The sequence below is a fragment of the Vidua chalybeata genome, chromosome 30 (genome assembly GCF_026979565.1).
Source record: "Vidua chalybeata isolate OUT-0048 chromosome 30, bVidCha1 merged haplotype, whole genome shotgun sequence".
Classification (NCBI taxonomy): Eukaryota; Metazoa; Chordata; class Aves; order Passeriformes; family Viduidae; genus Vidua; species Vidua chalybeata.
The window spans coordinates 2576680-2596281 of NC_071559.1; the positions used below are offsets into that span (position 1 = coordinate 2576680).

Here is a 19602-nt window from a genome sequence, read left to right on the forward strand (position 1 = left end):
AATCTGGGTTAAATCCACTGGGATTTGGGTGGGGTTCACTAAGTTGGGGTTAAATTCACAAAATTTGGGATGAAATCCCAACCTTGGGTTCCTTCAGCCCCCGGGAGTGGAGTCAGTGCAGAACGGCCTCGGGGTCACCTGGGATCCCCCGTCCCACCATTCCCAATGTTCCCACCATTCCCAATATTCCCAATATTCCCAATGTTCCCAATGTTCCCACCGTTCCCACCATTCCCACCATCCGATCCCAGTTCCCATCCCGTTGTCCCGTTGTTACCCCATTATCCCATCCCCATTATCCTGTTATCCCCTCCCCGTTCCCGTTCCGTTCTTATCCCATTATTCCGTTATCCCATCCCTGTTTCTATCCCTGTTGCTATCCCGTTCTTATCCCGTTCTTATCCCTGTTTCTATCCCGTTCTTATCCCCGTTTCTATCCCGTTCTTATCCCGTTGTTATCCCGTTCTTATCCCTGTTTCTATCCCGTTCTTATCCCGTTGTTATCCCGTTCTTATCCCTGTTTCTATCCCGTTCTTATCCCGTCCCCGTTCCCATCCCGGCCATGGCGGCCCCGCAGCCGCGTCCCGTTGCCATGGCAACCCCCGGCCAGCGCTCTCGCGAGACTTGGGGCGGGGCGAGCAGCGCCGGCCCCGCCCCTCCCGCCGCACGGCCCCGCCCCTCCCGCCGCACGGCCCCGCCCCTCCCGCCGTGCCGCGCGCGCGGCCCCGCCCCCCCGCCGCACGGCCCCGCCCCCCCGCCATGCGGCTCCGGGTCCCGCCGGGCGCTCCCGCCGCGCTCAAGGTGCTCGCGGCCGCCGCCGCCGCCCCCGCGCCCGTCCGGCCGCACCTGGGCGGCCCCGCAGGTGAGAGCGGCACGGCCGCGACCCCCCCGGCCCCGCCGCTCGCGGGGGCCCGACCCCGTCCCGGCCCCGGGGACGGGCCTGAGCCTGTCCCTCCGCGCAGAGCGGCCGAGCGCCCCGCGGGCCCCCGGGCCGGAGCTGCAGCTGGAGCTGGACAGCGGCGCCGTCCTCTTCTCTCCCAACGCCATCTGCCAGTGAGTCCGGGCGGCGCGGGGGGCCCCGCACGGCGGCCCCGAGCCCCCCGAACCCCCGGTGCACGCCCCGAACCCCCCGAGCCTGCCCCGAGCCCCCCGAACCTGCCCCGAACCTGCCCCGAACCCCCTGCCCGCCCCCCCCAGGTACTTCCACCTGTGCCGTGGGGAGGAGCCCACCGACCTCACCACGCAGTGGCTGGAATGGGAGGCCACGGAGCTGCAGGTGAGCGACCCCCGGGGGCTCTGCTCCCTGTCCCCCCGTGCGACCCCCGGGGGCTCTGCTCCCTGTCCCCCCGTGCGACCCCCGGGGGCTCTGCTCCCTGTCCCCCGGTGCGACCCCCGGGGGCTCTGCTCCCTGTCCCCTCTGGTGCGACCCCCGGGGGCTCTGCTCCCTGTCCCCCCGTGCGACCCCCGGGGGCTCTGCTCCCTGTCCCCCCGGTGCGACCCCCGGGGGCTCTGCTCCCTGTCCCCTCTGGTGCGACCCCCGGGGGCTCTGCTCCCTGTCCCCCCGTGCGACCCCCGGGCTCTGCTCCCTGTCCCCCCGTGCGACCCCCGGTGCGACCCCCGGGCTCTTTGCTGTCCTGTCCCCCCGTGCGACCCCCGGGCTCTGCTCCCTGTCCCCTCCGGTGCGACCCCCCGTGCTACCCCCGGGCTTTTTGCTGTGCTGTCCCCCCGGTGCGACCCCCGCTGTGCCCGGGGCGCTCCGTGCTCCCTGTCCCCCCGCTGTCCCCCCACTCTGTTCCCCGCTGTGTCCCCCACTGTCCCCCATGATGTGACCGTGCTGTGTCCCCGCTGTGTCCCCATTGTCCCCGCTGTGTCCCCGTTGTCCCCCGTTGTCCCCGCTGTGTCCCCATTGTCCCCATTGTCCCCATTGTCCCCCATTGTCCCCACTGTCCCCAGCCGGCGGTGGCCGCTGCCCTGTACCTGCGGCTGGTGCAGGGCCGGGCGGGGCCCGACGCCCTGGGGCTCCTGCAGCCCCTCCTGGCTCACCTGGAGCAGCACCTGGCCCGGAGCGGCACCTCCCACCTGGCCGGGGTGAGTGGGGGGCCCTGGGCGGGGCGGGGGGGGGGGCTCGCTGCCACCTGCGGGACAGGTGTGTCCTGAGGGGGGGAGGGCGGGCCACTGCTGACCCCCAGTGCCACCCTGCAGCTCCCAGTGCTGGCCTAACCTGGCACCAGCACCCGGTCCCTCCCAGTGCCCCCAGTTTGTCCCAGTTTGTCTCTGTTCCTCCTGCGTGGCACTCCCAGTGCCCCCAGTTCACTCTCCCAGTCCCTCCCAGTGCCCCCAGTTCACACTCCCAGTGTCCCCAGTTCCCCACTATGTCCCTGTGTCCCCAGTTCATCCCAGTTTGTCTCTATTCCTCCTACATGTCCTCCCAGTGCTTCCAGGATACACTCCCAGTGCCCCCAGTCCACTCTCCCAGTCCCTCCCAGTGCTCCAGTTCATGCTCCCAGTCCCTCACAGTGCCCCCAGTTCATGCTCCCAGTGCCCCCAGTTCACTCTCCCAGTCCCTCTGAGTCCCTCCCAGTCCCTCAGTTCACTCTCCCAGTCCCTCCCAGTCCCTCCCAGTGCCCCCAGTTCACTCTCCCAGTCCCTCCCAGTGCCCCACCGTGTCCCTGTGTCCCCCAGGACGCCGCCTCGGTGGCTGATGTGGTGGTGTGGGGCAGCCTGTTCCCAGTGCTCCAGGACGAGACCAGTCTGCCCAGTAAGAGCGGGCCGGGGGGGGCCGGGGGCGGGGCCGGGGGCGGGGCCGGGCTGACCCCGCTGTGCCCCTGCCCAGGTGAGCTGCAGGTGCTGCGCTCCTGGTTCCGGGCCGTGTCGGCGTGGGAGCCGTGCCGGGCCGCGGCCGCGCTGCTGCCGGAGGCGCTGCCGGAGCTGCGGGCCCGCCTGGCCCAGCGCCCCCCACCCCTGCCGGGACCCCCCCAGCAGCCCCAGGTGCGGCCCCGACCCCGGGGGGGGAGGGCGGGGGGGCGGGCAGGTGGGCGCAGCCCCCCTCACCTGGTGCCCGCAGGACGAGGAGAGCGCAGAGCGGACGCTGAGCGACGACGACATCGCGGCCGCCGTGGACATGTGGGCGCGGGGCCCCGCGGCGCTGCCCCCGCCCCGGCAGCTGCCGACACCTGTGTGAGTGCCCAGGTGGCACCTGGGGTGTGGCCGAAGGGGGGGGGACGCTGGTCTGAGCCCCCCCCCCCCCTCGGCAGGTTACCTGTGGAGGGCGAGAGGAACGTCCTGATCACCAGCGCGCTGCCCTACGTCAACAACGTCCCTCACCTGGGCAACATCATCGGCTGCGTCCTCAGCGCCGACACCTTCGCCAGGTGAGGCTGCGGGAACCGCCCCGGGGCTGGGGCTGTGCTGGCTGCACAGGTGCTGCAGGTGTTACAGGTGTGCACCTAGAGGGGTGTGCTGTCTGTACAGGTGCTGCAGGTGTGCACTGGGGGGGTCTGTGCTGTGTAAACACCTGCACAGGTGTTACTGGTGTGCCCCCTGCAGGTGTGACAGGTATCCACACACATGTGTCACACGTGTCCACACTCAAGCCCATGTCCAGGTGTGACACAGGTGTCCCCACAGGTGTGACAGATGTCCATGCACAGGTGTGACAGGTGTCTCTGCAGGTGTGATAGGTGCCCATGCTCAGGTGTGACAGGTGTCCACACACAGGTGTGACAGGTGTCTCTGCAGGTGTGATAGGTGCCCATGCTCAGGTGTGACAGGTACCCCACAGCTGTGCCAGGTGTCCATGGCCGGGTGTGCAGGTGCCCCAGAGGTGTGCAGGTGCCATGCCCAGGTGTGCAGGTGCCCCAGAGGTGTGCGGGTCCCATGCCCAGGTGTGCCAGGTGCCCCACAGGTGTTACAGTTGTCCATGCTCAGGTGTTACAGGTGCCCCACAGGTGTGCGGGTGTCCATGCCCAGGTGTGCAGGTGCCCCAGAGGTGTGCCAGGTGTCAATGGCTGGGTGTGCAGGTGCCCCAGAGGTGTGCAGGTGCCTGCCCAGGTGTGCCAGGTGCCCCACAGGTGTTACAGTTGTCCATGCTCAGGTGTTACAGGTGCCCCAGAGGTGTGCAGGTGCCCCACAGGTGTGCGGGTGTCCATGCCCAGGTGTGCGGGTGCCCCAGAGGTGTGCCAGGTGTCAATGGCTGGGTGTGCAGGTGCCCCAGAGGTGTGCGGGCGCTCAGCCCCAGGTGTGCCGCAGGTACTGCCGCCTGCGGAGCTGGAACACGCTGTTCGTGTGCGGCACGGACGAGTACGGCACGGCCACGGAGACGCGGGCGCTGCAGGAGGGGCTGAGCCCGCGGGAGCTCTGCGACCGCTACCACGCCCTGCACGCCGACGTCTACGCCTGGTTCCGCATCTCCTTCGACCACTTCGGCCGCACCACCACGCCCCAGCAGACCAGGTGAGCCCCTGCAGCCAGGTGAGCTCCTCTGGGCCAGGTGAGCTCCTCTGGGCCAGGTGAGCCCCTTCCTGCAGGCCAGGTGAGCTCCTCTGGGCCAGGTGAGCTCCTCTGGGCCAGGTGAGCCCCTTCCTGCAGGCCAGGTGAGCCCCTCCCAGCAGGCCAAGTGAGCCCCAGCAGACCAGGTGAGCCCCTGCAGGCCAGGTGAGCCCCTCCCAGCAGGCCAAGTGAGCCCCAGCAGACCAGGTGAGCCCCTGCAGGCCAGGTGAGCCCCTCCCTGCAGGACAGGTGAGCTCCTCCAGGCCAGGTGAGCCCCTGTGAGCCAGATAAGCCCCTCCCAGCAGGCCAGGTGAGCTCCTCCAGACCAGGTTAGCCCCTTCCTGCAGGCCAGGTGAGCCCATGAGAGCCAGGTGAGTCCCTCTGGGCCAAATGAACCCCAGCAGACCAGGTGAGTCCCTCCAGGCCAGGTGAGCCCCACCTGCGCTGGGGGGTACCTGTGGCTAACGTGGCCTCCCCTTCCTGCCCAGGATCGCCCAGGACATCTTCCAGCGGCTGCTGGCCCGGGGCTTCTTGCTGCAGGACACGCTGGAGCAGCTCAGGTGCGAGAGCTGCGGGCGGTACCTGGCCGACCGCTTCGTGGAGGGCACCTGCCCCTTCTGTGGCTACGCCGAGGCCCGCGGGGACCAGTGCGACAAGTGCGGGAAGCTCATCAACGCCGTGGAGCTCAAGGTGGGGACCCCTCCCCTTTGTGCACCTCCCTAACTCACCCCGAGCCTTCCCCTCCCACTTTCGCCCCTCGCCCCACCTGTGGGGCCCCCCCACTCCACCTTTGGGGGTCTCCCCCCCACATGGGGACCCCCCGTTTTCCCTCAGAGCCCCCAGTGCAAGCTCTGCCATGGCACCCCGGTGGTGACGCCCACCCAGCACCTATTCCTGGACCTGCCCAAGGTGAGCTGCACCCCTGGGGGAGCGGTGAGGTGGGGATGGGGACCCCCCCCCGGGTAGCCCAGGTGTCCCACCTGCGTCTCCCGCAGCTGGAGGGGCGGCTGGAGGCCTGGCTGGAGCGCACCTGGGCCACAGGTGACTGGACGGCCAACGCGCGGCACATCACGCGCACCTGGCTGCGGGACGGGCTCAAGCCGCGCTGCATCACCCGCGACCTCACCTGGGGCACCCCGGTGCCCCTCGACGGCTTCCGTGACAAGGTGGGTGCCCCCCCTGGCCCCAAGGTGCCCCTGCTGGGCCCTCCCTGCTGGGCTCACCTGGCTCAGGTGTCGCCCTCGCCCAGGTGTTCTACGTGTGGTTCGACGCTCCCATCGGGTACCTGTCCATCACGGCCAACTACACGGACCAGTGGGAGCGGTGGTGGAAGAACCCCCAGCAGGTAGGAGGAGCCAGGTGATGGTGCAGGTGGGGACAGAGCAGGGCACTCAGCTGACGTCCCCACCTGTCTCTGTTACCTGCCAGGTGGAACTCTACAACTTCATGGCCAAGGACAACGTCCCCTTCCACAGCGTCATGTTCCCCTGCTCGCTGCTGGGCGCGGACGACAACTACACCCTGGTGAATCACCTCATCGCCACAGGTACGGGCCCAGGCGTGGGAGCCCCAGCTGGGAGGGGTCCCCAGGTGTTGGGGAGCCCCAGCTGGGAGGGGTCTCCCCATGGTGGGTGCTCACCTGTCCCCAGAGTACCTGAACTACGAGGATGGGAAGTTCTCCAAGAGCCGGGGCGTGGGCGTGTTCGGGGACATGGCCAAGGACACCGGGATCCCGGCCGACGTCTGGCGCTTCTACCTGCTCTACCTGCGGCCCGAGGGCCAGGACAGCGCCTTCTCCTGGGCCGACCTCCTGCTCAAGAACAACTCAGAGCTGCTCAACAACCTGGGCAACTTCATCAACAGGTGCGGGGACACTCTGGGGGAGGGAGGGCTGGCCCACAGCTGTGCTCACACCTGTCCCCATCCCACACCTGTCCCCAGCCTGTCCCTGGGCTGTGCTCACACCTGTCCCCAGCCTGTCCCTGGGCTGTGCTCACACCTGTCCCCATCCCACACCTGTCCCCAGCCTGTCCCTGGGCTGTGCTCACACCTGCCCCCAGCCTGTCCCCAAGGCTTTGCTCACACCTGTACCCCCTGTCCCCAGGCTGTGCTCACAGTCATCCCCATCCCACACCTGTCCCCAGGCTGTCCCTGGGCTGTGCTCACACCTGTCCCCATTCCACACCTGTCCCCAGCCTGTCCTTGGGCTGTGCTCACACCTGTCCCCAGCCTGTCCTTGGGCTGTGCTCACACCTGTCCCCAGCCTGTCCCTGGGCTGTGCTCACACCTGTCCTTGGGCTGTGCTCACACCTGTCCCCAACCTGTCTGTGGGCTGTGTTCACACCTGTCCCCAAGGCTTTGCTTACACCTGTACCCCCTGTCCTCAGGCTGTGCTCACAGCCGTCCCCATCCCACACCTGTCCCCAACCTGTCTGTGGGCTGTGCTCACACCTGTGCACCTGTCCCCAGGGCTGTCCCCAAGTTGTGCTCACACCCATCCCCAACCTGTCCCCAGGGCTGGCATGTTCGTGTGCAAGTTCTTTGCGGGTACCGTGCCCGCCATGGTGCTCACGGCCGAGGACCAGCGGCTCCTGGCCCGGGTCACGCTGGAGATGCGCCAGTACCACCAGCTGATGGAGAAAGTCCGGTGGGTCCTGGGGGTCCCGAGCCCCGGGGAGGGGGCAAAGCCCGCCCTGCAGGTGCTCAGCCCCACCTGTGCCCCCCCAGCATCCGCGACGCGCTCAGGTGCGTGCTCAGCATTTCCCGCCACGGCAACCAGTACATCCAGGTGAACGAGCCTTGGAAGCTCATCAAGGGCGACGAGACGGACAGGTAGGGATGGATGGGGGGCACGTGGGGACAGGGAGGGGTCACAGCCACCATCTGAGGGGGTAGAGGGCGACTGGGGGGCACAGGGGTGCCACGGAGGGGTCCCCACTCCTGGGTCTTGTCAGGGTGGGGGGCTGGCACTGATGGGGGTCACAGGGCGGGGATGGAGTGAAGCCAGGAGCTGGGGGGACACTGAAAGGTCCCAGGCCACCGGCACTGATGGTGGCAGGGCACGGGGGTGTCCCTGATGTCCCCTCCCACAGGCAGCGACCAGGGAGGGGGGTGAGGTGGGACACAGGGGTCACAAGGGGCACAGCACAGAGACACACGGCCTTGGCAGTGAAGGACAGGGGGGTCACCGAGCAGGGAGGGGTCACTGAGCAGGGAGTGGTCACGGAGGGGTCACAGAGGTGTCACCGAGCAGGGAGGGGTCACGGAGGGGTCACAGAGGTGTCACCGAGCAGGGAGGGGTCACAGAGGTGTCACTGGGCGTGTCCCCACCGCAGGCAGCGCGCAGGGACGGTGACCGGCGTCGCGGTGAACGTGGCGGCCGCTCTGGCCGCGCTGCTCCAGCCCTTCGTGCCCGGGGTCAGCGCCGCCATCCAGGGCCAGCTCCGCATCCCCCCCGAGCGCTGCGGCCTCGGGCCCGGCCTCACCTGCACCCTGCCCGCCGGGCACCGCGTCGGCACGGTACGGCCCGGGGGAGGGCAGGGCGGGCCCCGCCTGGGCGGGATCCGCAGGTGCTGACCCCACAGGTGTGACCCCTCTGTCCCTGCCGCTGCCAGGTGAGCCCCCTGTTCCAGAAGCTGGAGCCTGAGCAGGTGGAAGCCCTGCGCCAGCGCTTCGGGGGAGGGCAGGTGAGTGGGGGCTCAGGTGCGCCCCCCCCCCCCACTTCGGGCACCTGCAGCCCTCTTCTCTCTGTCCCTCCCCTCCCCATTCCCAGGCCAAAGGTGTTGCTGTAGAGCCCCAGGTAACTCTTGGTGCTGCCCCAGGTGTGCTGCACCTGCCTGGAACAGGAGCGAGGGGGGGCTTATCCCCATCTCTTCCTCTTACAGGCCAAACAGCCCCCCCCGGCCTCAGCCCCCCCTCCAGCCCCCAACACTTCTGCAGCTCCAGGTGACCCCAAACTGATCCAGGAGCTGACGGAGCAGGTGGCCAAGCAGGTGAGGGCGGCACAGGGCATGGGACACACGCTGTCATGCCTTTAAAACCCCCCAAATCCTCATCACACCCCCAAATCCTTCCTCCCACTTGTCCAGGGCAACCTGGTGAGGCAGCTGAAGGCGGCCCAGGTGGAGAAGGCCCAGGTGGACGCCCAGGTGGCCAAACTGCTGGAGCTGAAGCAGCAGCTGGCACTGGCCGAAGGCCGGAGCCCCGAGGTCCCCAAGGCCAAGCGGAAGAAGTAGCCTCAGTGCCCAGCCTGGGACATCTGAGGAGCGGCCCCAGTGCCTCCAGTGACCACACTGGGCCGTGCTGGTTGTGGTTACACGCGTGTAATAAATGACAAGAGCTGTACAATGGCGTGGAGAGGCTGCATCCGCTCGTCTGTCCGCAGCGTCCACCTGTCCATAGGGCTGCCCCCGCAGTCCGTGGGGCAGCGCAGTCCCTGTCCCCGGCTGTGGGGCAGCGCTGGTCGGTCGGTCGGTGTCCCGGCCCCGCCCCGGGGCAGCCGCTACACCTGGCGCAGGTTGACGATGCGGTCGATGAGCGCGGCCCGGGTGCGCTGCACCTCGGCGCTGAGCCGCTGGATCTCGGCGCGGAGCCGCTCGTTGTGCGCCGTCAGCTCCCGCACCCGCCGCTCCCCGTCCCGCTGCCGCGGAGCCCCGGGGCCGCCGCGCCGCTTCCTGCGCGCCCCCCGCGCCTTCTCCTCCTCCTCCTCTTCCTCCTCCGCCTCCTCGGCGGGGCCCGGCCGGGCCGGGCCGCTCCCGCCGGGGGTCGCGGGCGGGGGTTCGGCCGGAGCCGCCCCCTCCGGCCCCAGCAGCTCCAGCAGCTCCTCGGCCAGAGCCAGGTCCAGCCCGCAGCCCCCCGGGCCCGGCTCCACCTGCGGAGAGAGCGGAACCGGGAGCGGTGGTGGAGGGGGGACCCCGCCGCCCCGGGGGCGCTGCCGGCCCCGCGCTCACCTGCTCGGCCCCCCAGGTGGGGGCGGTCCCGGGGGGCTCCAGAGCCAGCACCTCCTGCAGGTCCTGGTACCACCCCTCCAGCTCCCAGCCGGGGGGGCCGCCCGGCCCCCACAGCCCTTCGGCCGCCATCGTCACCTTGGGCCCGGCGCGGGCTGCGGGAGGGAGGCAAGGACGGGAAGGGAGTGAGGGGCGACCCGGGCGGGACCCCCGGGGCCCGGGCCGGCCCCGGGACCCAAAGGCGGTGTGCGTGTGGTGGGGGCTGTCCCCTTACCTACTCTCAGGTGTGGTGGTCGGCGAGGACACACTTTCTCCTTGATGCCTGGGGAAGGAGGAGGGGGGGGTCCCGTTAGCATCGGTGACCCCCGACTGGGGAGTTCGCCGGGGCTCGGGGCCCCCGTCCCGCGGAGACGGCTCCGGGCGCTCCGGTTCCTCTCCCGGTACCGAGCGGAAATCCTCCGCCAGCGCTCCCCGCGCCCCTCGGGGCTGTCCCCGCGCCCTCCCCGCACCTTTCTGGGTGGTCCCGGCTCCCCCCGGCCCCGCTCCGGTCGCTGCTCCCGGTCCATCCTCGTCCGCATCGTCCCGCGCTGCGCCCAGCCCCCCGCGCCGCGCCGCTTTAACGGCAGCCTGACGCAACGCGCGCGCCGGCGGCAGCCAATGGGCGCGCGAGGGCCGTGACTGGCAGGGCAGCGCCAACCAATGGGAGTGCGGCAGGGGCGGGACGAGCGGCACCGCCCAGCGCGAGGGAAGGGCGCGCGGGGGGGGAGTCACGCGGGGATGATGCAATGGCGGGAAATGGGCCACGCCCCGCGGCGGGCACAGGGCGAGGGGCGGGGTTTTGTCGGGAATGGGCGGGGATTGCAGTGAGTGGGCGGGGCTTCGGTGCCACCGGGTCTCGTTTCTCCCGAATTAACGGGAGGAGGGGCGGGGGTCTCAGTCCCGCCATCCCCTCACCTTCACGGCACGTGGGGGGCACTGGGAGGGGTCCTGGGGGCACTGGAGCTGGGAGGGATGGCGGCACTGGGGAAACTGGGGGAGCTGATGGCACTTGTGGGGGCAAAACTGGCGCCCCACAAGGTGGGTGCTCTGGCTGTGTGGGTGGGGGGCTGCAGGACCCGTGTGAGGGGTCTGGGGGAGCAGGGCTGGGGACACAGCCGGGCCCCTCCCCTGTCTGCGGGGTCCAGCTGCCCCCCAGCCCCTCATCCTCATCGGGGCTCCCCCGGTGTCCCCCCCCAGTCCAGCACTGCCCACCCCCAGTCTGGGGGGCCCTGCTCCCGCCCCCATCCGGGACGCAGACACACGCACGGGGAGCTGAGCTGTTTATTGGGGTACGGGGGGGACCAGACACCCACAGGTGGGGACGGAGCAGGGGGGACGGGGAGGACCCCCCGTGGGGACTGAGGGGTGCAGAGGCCCCGGTGGGGACGGGGACAGAGGATATGCAGGGGGGGGCCGAGCCAGGGTATTTACAAGCAGCAGCTGGGACCTGCGGGGGGGGGTCACAGAGCCCAGGGGGTCGTGGGGGGGGCGCAGGGACGTCCTCAGGGGAGCCCCAGGGGGTGTCCTGGGGTCTCATCACTTCTGCAGCCGCTTGATGCGGGCATCGATGTCGGCAAAGTTGTCCTCGACGATGGCCAGGTTGTCCTTCATCGTCTTCTGCACCTGGGGGGGACAGCGGGGATGGGGTGATGGGGGACAGCGGGGATGGGGTGATGGGGGACAGTGGGGATGGGGTGATGGGGGACAGTGGGGGGCCAGGGGCACCCACCTCGGCCAACAGCACCGCGTTGTCCTTGAGAGCCCCTGCGATCTCCTGCTGCGTTGTGTCCAGGTGCACCAGCACCTGCCCGAACTGGGTGGCTGGAGGGGGACACAGCTGAGTGCTGGGGAGGGCAGTGACCCCCACCTGGCGTCCCCCAGCCCCTCTGGCCCTCACCTTGCTCGTGCAGGTCCCTCAGGGTCACCAGGCGCTGCACCACGTCGGGCAGGGCACTGGCCACAGCGTCCCAGCTCTGCAGCGTCTCGTACAGCTGGTGGATCTGGGGGCAGCAGTTGGGGCGGGTCAGCGCAGCCCGGGGGGGGCAGCACGGCCTAGGGGGGCTTTTTTGGATCCCCTCACGGCCTCTGGGCCCCACAGCCCATACCTTGCTCTGCGTGTCAGCGTCCTGCACCGTGGCCTTGTGCTTGGCAATCTCGTTCACCTTCCCCAGGACGCTCTGGTGTGGGGGGAGAAAGAAACCCCAAATCCAGCAGAGGGCCCCAAACCCGGGAATGTCTCCCGGTTTCAGCAGTGCCCCCTAATTTCAGCAGTGCCCCCCGGCTCCCCTCACCTGCAGCCGAGCCTCCACCTGGTCCAGCACAGCCACATCCAGAACATTCACCTTGGCCTGCAGCACCTGCACCGTGTCCTGGGGAGGGGGGCAGGGTGAGGGGGGGTACAGCAGCCCCCCAAGCACTGGGGGCAGGGGGGGCACAGGGGTTCCCCCAAAGCCCCCTTGCCTGACTCACCATGAGACTGGAGCCCTTCAGCCCCACCAGCAGTGGGTTCTGTGGGGGGAAATTGTGTCAGTGGGGCAGGAGGGGGCAGATAAAGGACAGGGGTAGGAAAGTGGCAGGAGGGAGGCAGGGCAGCCCCCCTCACCTGGGCACTCACCTGGCTGTCAGGCTCACACCTCATGGCCGCCTCCAGCTGCGCCAGACGCTTCTCCAGCTCTGACACCTGTGGGGTTTGGGGTGAGGTGCCGGGACCGCAGAGCAGGGCCGGCTCCCAGGTGCGGTGGCCCGCCCCAGGATGCCCCTGTGGGGCCAGCAGCCCCCCACTCACCTTGGCGGACTGGGCAAACTGGTCCTGCTCCGGCCTCCAGTAGAGCTCGAAGGTGACAGCATCGCCGGCAGGCGGAGGGGCCCGCGCGGGGCCCTTCCCCGGCGTGGCTTTGCTGCACTTGGCCACCTCCAGCTGCTGCAGCAGCCGCCTGGGGACAGCCAGGAGGGGACAAGGTGGGCACAGGGACAAAGCGGGCAGGGGACAAGCTGGGCAGGGTCCCTGTCCCAGCCCCACGGGGACACTAGCCCTGGGGTCGTGTCCCCCACTCACTTGGCCAGGGCGCCCTCGGGATCAGCGAAGTCGACGGCGGCACCAGGGCCCAGAACCTTCTCCAGGTGGGAGCTGAGCAGCTGCTGCTTCAGCACTTCCACCTGCCTGGCCAGGGCCATGGGCGTGAGCTCCTCCTCAGCCCCCGACTCCTTCACTGAGCTCTGGGGGACACACAGGGGCCATGTCACCCCCGGGACACACCCTGGGACAGGTGGGGGCTCACCTGGGGCAGGTGGGTGCTCACCTGCACACACAGGTGCTGTGTCACCCCAAAGCCCTGCTCCAGGACAGGTGGGAGCTCACCTGGATCTGCTCCACGTCCCGGAGCAGCTCCTGCACCTCGTGCTGCAACCGCTGGAATCGCTGCTGCGGCGTCTCCTTGGCACCAAGACCCTCGCCCAGCTGTGGGAGAAATGGGTCAGGGGGGCTCACGGGGGGCCAGGGGGCTCACACAGGGTCAGGGGAGCTCATGGGATGGTGGAGGGCTCATGGTGGTTCAGGGGTCTCACGGGGGCTCAGGGGGTTCACAGGTGCTGGCAGCACCTGGCACCAAGCAGAAGGAGCAGGTGAGGCCTGCAGGGACAGGTCAGAGCAGCCTCAGGTGACAGAACCTCAGGTGGCACCTACAGGGAACCTGACATGGTCAGTGGGGCAGGGCAGGAGCAGCCCAGGAGAGTCCTGAACCCACAGGGAGAGGGGCTGCACTGGAGCCCATCTTCATCCTCACAATGCTCCTCATCTTCATCCTCAGAGCTCTCCACCTTCATCCTCATGAAGCTCATCTTCACCCCCATGGAACTCCTCATCCTCACCCACATGAAAGCTCCTCATCACCACCCCCATGGATCTCCTCATCTTAGTGCCCACAGAGCTCCTCCTCTTCCTCCTCCTCTTCCTCCTCCTAACCCGGAGCTCTAAAGCTGTGGGGGTGGTTCTGGGGGGTGGCATGCCCCCCATGGAATGTGGGGGTTTCCTGATCTTTGCCCAAATCCAGCTGTTCCCAGAGCAAACCTGAGCTGAGCCAGTGTGGGGAGTGATGGCCCAGCCTGACGGGCAGCAGTGACCAGGCCAGGGGACACAGATGTCACCCCCTCTGAGCAGGGCAAGAAGGAGCCAGGTGACCTTCAGCCACTTTCTCCCCTTTGGCCCTGCGTGACGGGGACTGCAGGCCACCCTGAGCCCCCTGTGAGGGTCCTGAGGGACCAGAGGAACCCAGGGAATTGGGGTGACAGAACTTCACAGAGTCAGTGATGGGACAGGCAGGGCCCTGCTCGGGGCAAACAGACCCCAGCACAGGACATGGTGGGGGGCACCCAGGAAAGGCCCGGGGGTCCTGGGGGACACCCAGCTGAACGTGAGCCAGCCAGGATTATCCTGGGACCCCCGGCTCCATCCCCAGATCCACCCTGGGACCCCCGGCTCCAGCCAGGACTCGGTGACCAGTGCTATCCTGAGCACCCTTGGGGGTCTGTGGTGGGGACAGGGCTCCCAGCATGGCAGACTGGGAGGGACTGGGCAGAGACCAGCACGGTGCTGCCACGGTGGAGCTGGCACACGGCTCCTGTGAGGCACGGCCGGGGGCTGCAGCAGGTGACCCCGGGGGTCCCACGGGACCTGTGGCACACAGGGGTGTCCCCAGTGCTGCGTGGGGAGGGGGGGGTGCCCCTTGCCCACTCACCATCTCATACTCCCCAGCCTCGTAACCCGTGGTCCGTGTCCGGCCGATGCGGTCAGAGAAATCTGGAAGAGGCAGATTTGGGTGTGGCCCAGCACAGCACGGGGGGCTCAGTGCCCCGGTGGTCCCGTGGCTCATCCCCAGCCTGCCCAGCCCCCCCTGGCCCCCCCAGCTCACCCACACCCTCGGTGCCCAGGCGCTTGTCCCGGAACTTCTCGTAGGCAGCGTTGGGGTTGATGATCAGGTGCTCCACGCTGGTGCTGCTCAGCTCCTCCTGCACACAGAGCCGTGTCAGGGACAGGGACAGGGACACGGCACCCCCAGACTGCCACCACCTCCCCCAGAACGGACAGGGATGGGGACAAGGGAGCCCCAGGGCTGCCACCACCCCCAGCACATGGCACAGGCAGGGATGGGGGCGCTGGCCTGGTTCTCCCCAGGACACAGGCACAGGCCCCCAGTGAGAGAGCTCTGCTGGCAGTGATGTGGCATGTCCCCAAGGGTCCAGGGTGGGGACATCACACCCCCTGCCTGGCCCGGTCCAGGGGGAGGTGCCCTCAAGAGTCTGGAGTGGGGACATCAGACCCCAGCCTGGCCCAGCGTGGTGACACTGGACCCTGGTCTGGCCCAGCCCAGCAGGCAGGGGCCCCCCAGAGATGTGCTGGGACTTGGGCCCCTGGCCTGGCCCAGCTCAGGTTCAGCCTATCCCAAACTGTGGAACATTCCAGCAGCCCCTGGCCAGGACCAGGACCCATCGCCGGTCCCTCCAGGGTGACCCCTGTCCCTGTGGGACTGTCACTGTCCCCCAGCTGCGTTTTGGCAGGACAACCTCCTCCCCAGGGTGACCCCCGGCCCCCTGGGGCTGTCACTGCCCTCTGGCTGCCTTTCGGGCTCATCCCCCCCAGGGGGGCAGTGGGGGGCAGAGGCCCCCAGACCCCCAGACCAGGGGGCCCTGCCCTGTGCCAGGCAGGGTGGGCACAGCCGGTGTGTCCGGGCTCCCCTCGCCCCCTGCTGCCATCAAGGGTGTCCCTGGCTCAGCAGAGCTCTGGAGGGACCCAAAGGACCCCCCAGGTGCCCCTCTCCAGCCCCTCCTGGCTCTGGCCCGGGTGCTTTCAGGGCCCCTGGTTTGCTGCGGGGAGTGAGAGCGGCGGGAGCAGCGCTGGCAGCGTTAGGGGGCTGCGGTGGGTGGCAGCGGGTGACAGTGCCTGAGGGACGGTGACAGTGGCCGGGAGACGGGCGCTTACCAGCTCCTGGCGTTTCCCAGAGGTGAGAAAGTCAGAGCAAGGTTAGAGAGGGGAGAGAGAGACAAAATCCGCGTTAGAAGGTCCGGCCCGCGCCCGCCGCCCCCCGAGGGCTGGGGACCCCTGCGGGACAGGGAACCCCACGGGATGGGGACCCCCGAGGGCAGGGTACCCCTGCAGGACAAGGGTCAGTGGGACAGAGCCGGGGCAGCCGGGGATGGGGGCAGCAGGGCTGTGCCCTGGAGGGGAGCAGGACGTGGCCAGAGTTTTGGGGATCACCCCATAACTCCCCTCAGGAGCTCTGGCTCTTTCCCCCACAGGACCCCAACACTCAGTGGGACCCCCGGGGAGCCTGGGGGGCTCTGAAGGGCCAGGAGCTGCCCCAGCCCAGCAGCCGCCCCATGCAATGCTGGCAGCACTAGGGGGGCTCAGCACAGCCCCCCCCATGCCCAGGCAGCGTCCCCAGGGCAATGAGACCCAGCCCGGGGGTCCCGGGGGGTCCTGGGGGTCCCAAGGCCAGGTGGGCAGTGCAGGCAGCAGGCAGAGGATGCAGAGGGCAAGGCAGAGCGGGGGGGCAGTGCAGGACACCCCAAAACCCCCAGTGCAGCAGGGGGACCCCTGAGGGGACAGCGCTGGGACCCCCATGCACATGCAGCAGTGCCCCCCCATGCACCCCAAAGCAGGGCCGCGCTTACTTGTGCAAACTGAGTCCAGGCCAGGCGGGAGCAGGGGGGAAGCGGGGGGAGCCCTGGTCAGTTTGGGGGGCTCCCCGAGGGGGAGGAAGGACCCCCCAACACCCCAGAGCTGGTGAAGGGCTCCTTGAGGCAGGGGGGGTTTAAGACCCCCCATCCTTGACCTCCCGCCACAGTAGGGGCCACACGTCACCTCACGACTTTGGGTCCACTTTGGGCTCAAACCCCTGTTTCAGCCCATCTTGCTGCTCTGGCTCTCACAGCGGGGGGTCTCTTTGTCCCCCTCAGGATTTGGGGGTACCTGGTGGGCCCCTGCTCCATGCCAGGGACCTGTGCCAATCCCCCAGACCCCAAAAACACCAACGGCACCGACAGCAGAGGGTGGTTGCACCCCCAAGGCCTGGCACCCCCTCACTGGCACCGAGTCACCTCTCGGGCCATGACCCCTGAACCCCCGTCGTCCTCCCCAGCACATCTGGGGGCCACCCCACACCCCTGGGGGTCCTCTCTGCCATGTGGCCTCAAGGACAGACCCCCATGTGCCCCCATCCCTGAGGGTCCCTCGTGCCCCTTGAGGACAGAGCCCAGTGTCACCCCCTGGGCCCTGGGGGTCCTTCGGGCCTCTCGGTGATGGAGCTCTGTGTCACTCCACACTCTGGGGGTCCCCTGAGCCCCACAGGGTTGGACCCCCCTGTCACTGCACACTGAACTCCCCGTGCAGCTCCCCCCAAGAGCGGCCTTAGCCCAGGCCTGGGGACCCCCCAGTATTCAGAGCAGGTTTAGAGGGTCCCCCTTGTTCCCCTCGGGGTGGGGTTGGGGAACTGGCAGCCCCCTTCCTCTGGGGGACAAGGACAGCAAGGACAGGGACCCCCCAGGCCGTGTGGGGGAGGCTGTGTCCCCTTCCTGCCCAAAGCACAGGCAGGGTGCCACAGGGGGATGGGGGGGCTACACTGCAGGGGACACTGTCACTGTGGGGGGACACTGCCACCGTGGGGCATATTGGGACTGGGGGGACACTGTCACTGTGGGGGACACTGTCACTGTGAGGACACTGTCACTGTGAGGACACTGTCACCGTGGGGTGATGTGTCACTGTGCAGGATGTGGTGCTGCTGGGTGCATGGGGGGCTGGTTCCCTGCCACGGTGCCAGTCCTGGGGGTCCCGGGGGGTCCCGGGGGTCCGCTCCAGCTGCTGCTCCCCCCACGGGCCGGGCCTTACCGCCTCGAACTCGGCCTGGTCATCCTCGGGCAGGTCACTGGTCTCGTACACGTCGGGCTCGTTCCGGGCCTGCGGCACCAGGAGCTGTGCTGGGACCCCCACCTGGCCCTGCCCCCCACACCTCATCCCCACGCACATCTCTGACGTGCCACATGTCCCTCTGGACATCCCCACTCCCCTCGCTGAGTGCCCCCGTTCCCCAAAAAGCACCTCAAACACCCCAATGTCCCCCCAGCAGCCCGACTCACTGCCCCTGTGCCCGGAGCTCCCCCAGCTCCACGTCCCGGCTCCCACCGTCACCCCAAACGCACGGGGTACTCCCACCCCCCAGGGACAGACCCACGGACAGACCCACAGACAGACAGGTGCCCTTCCTGGCACCTCCCTCCCCCAGAGCTCCCTGGCACCCCAAGCCCCCTCCCCAGCCCCAGCCCCCTCCCATTCCTACAGACACCCCAAATGCTGCCAACCCCCACACCCCACTGACCCCCCTCCAGATCTCCTCAAGACCTACAACCCCTCAGATTTCCCAAATCCCCCTGGTCCCCAGACCCTGACAGTCCTTCCAAGCTCAGACCCCCCCAAACTCACTTGATCCCTGCAGCCCCTCAGCCCCCCCAGTGCCCTCAGACCACCTCGGGACCCCTGATTCCCCTGATCCTCTCAGATTCCCCCAAACCCCTCGGCACCCTCAGATCCCCCTGACCCGCTCCGACCCCTCGGACCCTCTCAGAGCCGCCCTTCTCCGGCCTCCCCAGTCCCTCCACGTCCCGCCGGTCCCCTCCTGTTCCGAGACCCCTTGGCCCCCTCAGACCCCCGGCCCCCTCAGACCCCCGGGCCCCTCAGACCCCCGGCTCCCTCAGACCCCCAGATCCCCGCAGTTCCCTCATTCTCCCCAAGGCCCTGATCCCGCTTGACTCCCCCGATCCCCTCAGAGCCCTCAGCACCCCCAGGCCCCTGATCCCCTCAGAGCCCCCGAAGCCTCCCACACCCCCTCAGACCCCCGGCTCCTCCCCGGCCCGGCCCCTCACTCACGATGCCGGGCAGGTCGGCGTACTTGGGGTCGGCCATGGTGGGGGCGGTACCGGGGGCCGGTACCGGGGGCCGGTGTTGGGGTCGGTACCGGGGGCCGGTACCGGGGGCCGGTGCTGGGGGGCGGTACCGGGAGTCGGTACCGGGGGCCGGTGTTGGGGGCCGGTGTTGGGGGTCGGTACCGGGGGCCGGTGCTGGAGTCGGTACCGGGGGTCGGTACCGGGGGCCGGTGCTGGGGTCGGTACCGGGGGGGTCCCGGAATGGCCGCGCAGGGCCGGGGCGGGGCCGATCTCGCGAGAGCGGCGCGGGGCGGTGCGAGAGGCGAGAGCGCAGGGGCGGGGCCGGGCGGGATGGGGCGGGGCCGGGCGGGATGGGGCGGGGCCCGGCGGGGATGGGGCGGGGCCCGGCGGGGATGGGGCGGGGCCGGGCGGGGCCGGGGGCGGGGCCTGAGCGAGCAGAGCGGGCGGGGGCGGCACAGGGGGGGACAATGGGGGGACAATGGGGGGACAATGGGGGGACAATGGGGGCACAATGGGGGCACACGGACACGGAGGGGGACAATGGGGTGGGACAGGGGGCACACGGCCACGGGCGGGGCACGGGGGTGCAAGGGAGACACACCGGCGGAGAACAAGGGGCGGGGAACGCGGGGGGAGACACAGGGGGCGACACAGAGGGGGACGCACGGGTGGGGGCACACGGGGACACGCACGGGGACACACATGGGGGGGGCACACGGGGAGCACACGGGGGGACACACGGGGGACACAGAGCGGGAAACGCGGGGGGGCACAGGGGCACGCAGTGGGGGCACGCCCGGGGGACACATGAGGGGCACATGGGAGAGCGCAGGGAGGGGGGACACGGGGGGACACGGGGGGACACCCGGGGCAGACACAGGCTGGGTGGCACTGGGGGGCACCCATGGGGGCGCCCCGGGCTGCGTCCCATGGCGAGGCTGCAGTTCTCACCCGCGGGAGACCCCCGGGGTCAGCTCCGGACCGCCCCCCCGGCGTGTCTGGGGGGTCACACGGAGGGGTGGGGGACCTCCGGGCCGGGCAGGGTCTCCAGAGTGCCGGGGGGGATGAGTCAGGACCGCTGCCTTCCCGCGGGGGGGTGGGGGGACACCGAGCAGGGCGCCCGGGGGGAGGCTGGCCCTGCTCCCCCCTCCCCAGCCGCGCCGGGGTCCCGTCCCCCGGCCCGTCCTGCTCCCCC

General features: G+C 69.4%; 3 protein-coding genes across 4 annotated transcripts; 1 reads left to right on the plus strand and 2 right to left on the minus strand.

The window, feature by feature from the left end:
- The first annotated feature begins 759 nt into the window (after nucleotides 1-759).
- On the plus strand, nucleotides 760-8844 carry MARS1 (methionyl-tRNA synthetase 1). The gene is made up of 21 exons (XM_053967341.1): nucleotides 760-862; nucleotides 963-1053; nucleotides 1198-1276; nucleotides 1954-2088; nucleotides 2683-2758; nucleotides 2834-2988; nucleotides 3065-3177; nucleotides 3255-3371; nucleotides 4249-4452; nucleotides 4977-5178; nucleotides 5323-5397; nucleotides 5484-5654; nucleotides 5738-5833; nucleotides 5917-6034; nucleotides 6138-6351; nucleotides 7004-7135; nucleotides 7216-7320; nucleotides 7824-8007; nucleotides 8103-8174; nucleotides 8373-8480; nucleotides 8577-8844. The coding sequence occupies exons 1-21, from the start codon at nucleotides 760-762 to the stop codon at nucleotides 8721-8723; spliced, it is 2697 nt and encodes an 898-aa protein (XP_053823316.1). The 3' UTR covers nucleotides 8724-8844.
- Nucleotides 8795-10025, minus strand: DDIT3 (DNA damage inducible transcript 3). 2 transcript variants are annotated; one of them, XM_053967351.1, is made up of 4 exons: nucleotides 9944-10025; nucleotides 9713-9756; nucleotides 9438-9589; nucleotides 8795-9358 (listed from the first exon to the last, which is right to left on the minus strand). In XM_053967351.1, the coding sequence occupies exons 3-4, from the start codon at nucleotides 9564-9566 to the stop codon at nucleotides 8990-8992; spliced, it is 498 nt and encodes a 165-aa protein (XP_053823326.1). In that variant the 5' UTR covers nucleotides 9567-9589; nucleotides 9713-9756; nucleotides 9944-10025; the 3' UTR covers nucleotides 8795-8989. The 2 variants fall into 2 exon arrangements, with proteins under 2 accessions (XP_053823326.1, XP_053823325.1); XM_053967350.1 differs by having other exon boundaries at nucleotides 9709-9756.
- A 715-nt stretch (nucleotides 10026-10740) lies between these two features.
- Nucleotides 10741-18687, minus strand: DCTN2 (dynactin subunit 2). Its single transcript, XM_053967348.1, has 14 exons — nucleotides 18391-18687; nucleotides 17356-17424; nucleotides 14381-14477; nucleotides 14207-14268; nucleotides 12832-12930; nucleotides 12529-12689; nucleotides 12259-12406; nucleotides 12088-12153; nucleotides 11943-11981; nucleotides 11765-11842; nucleotides 11579-11650; nucleotides 11371-11473; nucleotides 11203-11294; nucleotides 10741-11096 (listed from the first exon to the last, which is right to left on the minus strand). The coding sequence occupies exons 1-14, from the start codon at nucleotides 18424-18426 to the stop codon at nucleotides 11010-11012; spliced, it is 1209 nt and encodes a 402-aa protein (XP_053823323.1). The 5' UTR covers nucleotides 18427-18687; the 3' UTR covers nucleotides 10741-11009.
- Between the last annotated feature and the right edge of the window lie 915 nt (nucleotides 18688-19602).

Coding starts and splice junctions, on each gene's coding strand:
- DCTN2 (XM_053967348.1), bottom strand. CDS start 18,426: ATGGCCGACCCCAAGTACGCCGACCTGCCCGGCATC. Junction 14,269..14,380: donor CCTGGGCACCGAGGGTGTGG/GTGAGCTGGGGG, acceptor TGCCTCTTCCAG/ATTTCTCTGACCGCATCGGC. Junction 11,474..11,578: donor ACGCTGACACGCAGAGCAAG/GTATGGGCTGTG, acceptor TGCTGCCCCCAG/ATCCACCAGCTGTACGAGAC.
- DDIT3 (XM_053967351.1), bottom strand. CDS start 9,566: ATGGCGGCCGAAGGGCTGTGGGGGCCGGGCGGCCCCCCCGGCTGGGAG. Junction 9,359..9,437: donor CCACCTGGGGGGCCGAGCAG/GTGAGCGCGGGG, acceptor CTCTCTCCGCAG/GTGGAGCCGGGCCCGGGGGG.
- MARS1 (XM_053967341.1), top strand. CDS start 760: ATGCGGCTCCGGGTCCCGCCGGGCGCTCCCGCCGCGCTCAAGGTGCTC. Junction 2,989..3,064: donor GACCCCCCCAGCAGCCCCAG/GTGCGGCCCCGA, acceptor TGGTGCCCGCAG/GACGAGGAGAGCGCAGAGCG. Junction 8,481..8,576: donor CGGAGCAGGTGGCCAAGCAG/GTGAGGGCGGCA, acceptor CCACTTGTCCAG/GGCAACCTGGTGAGGCAGCT.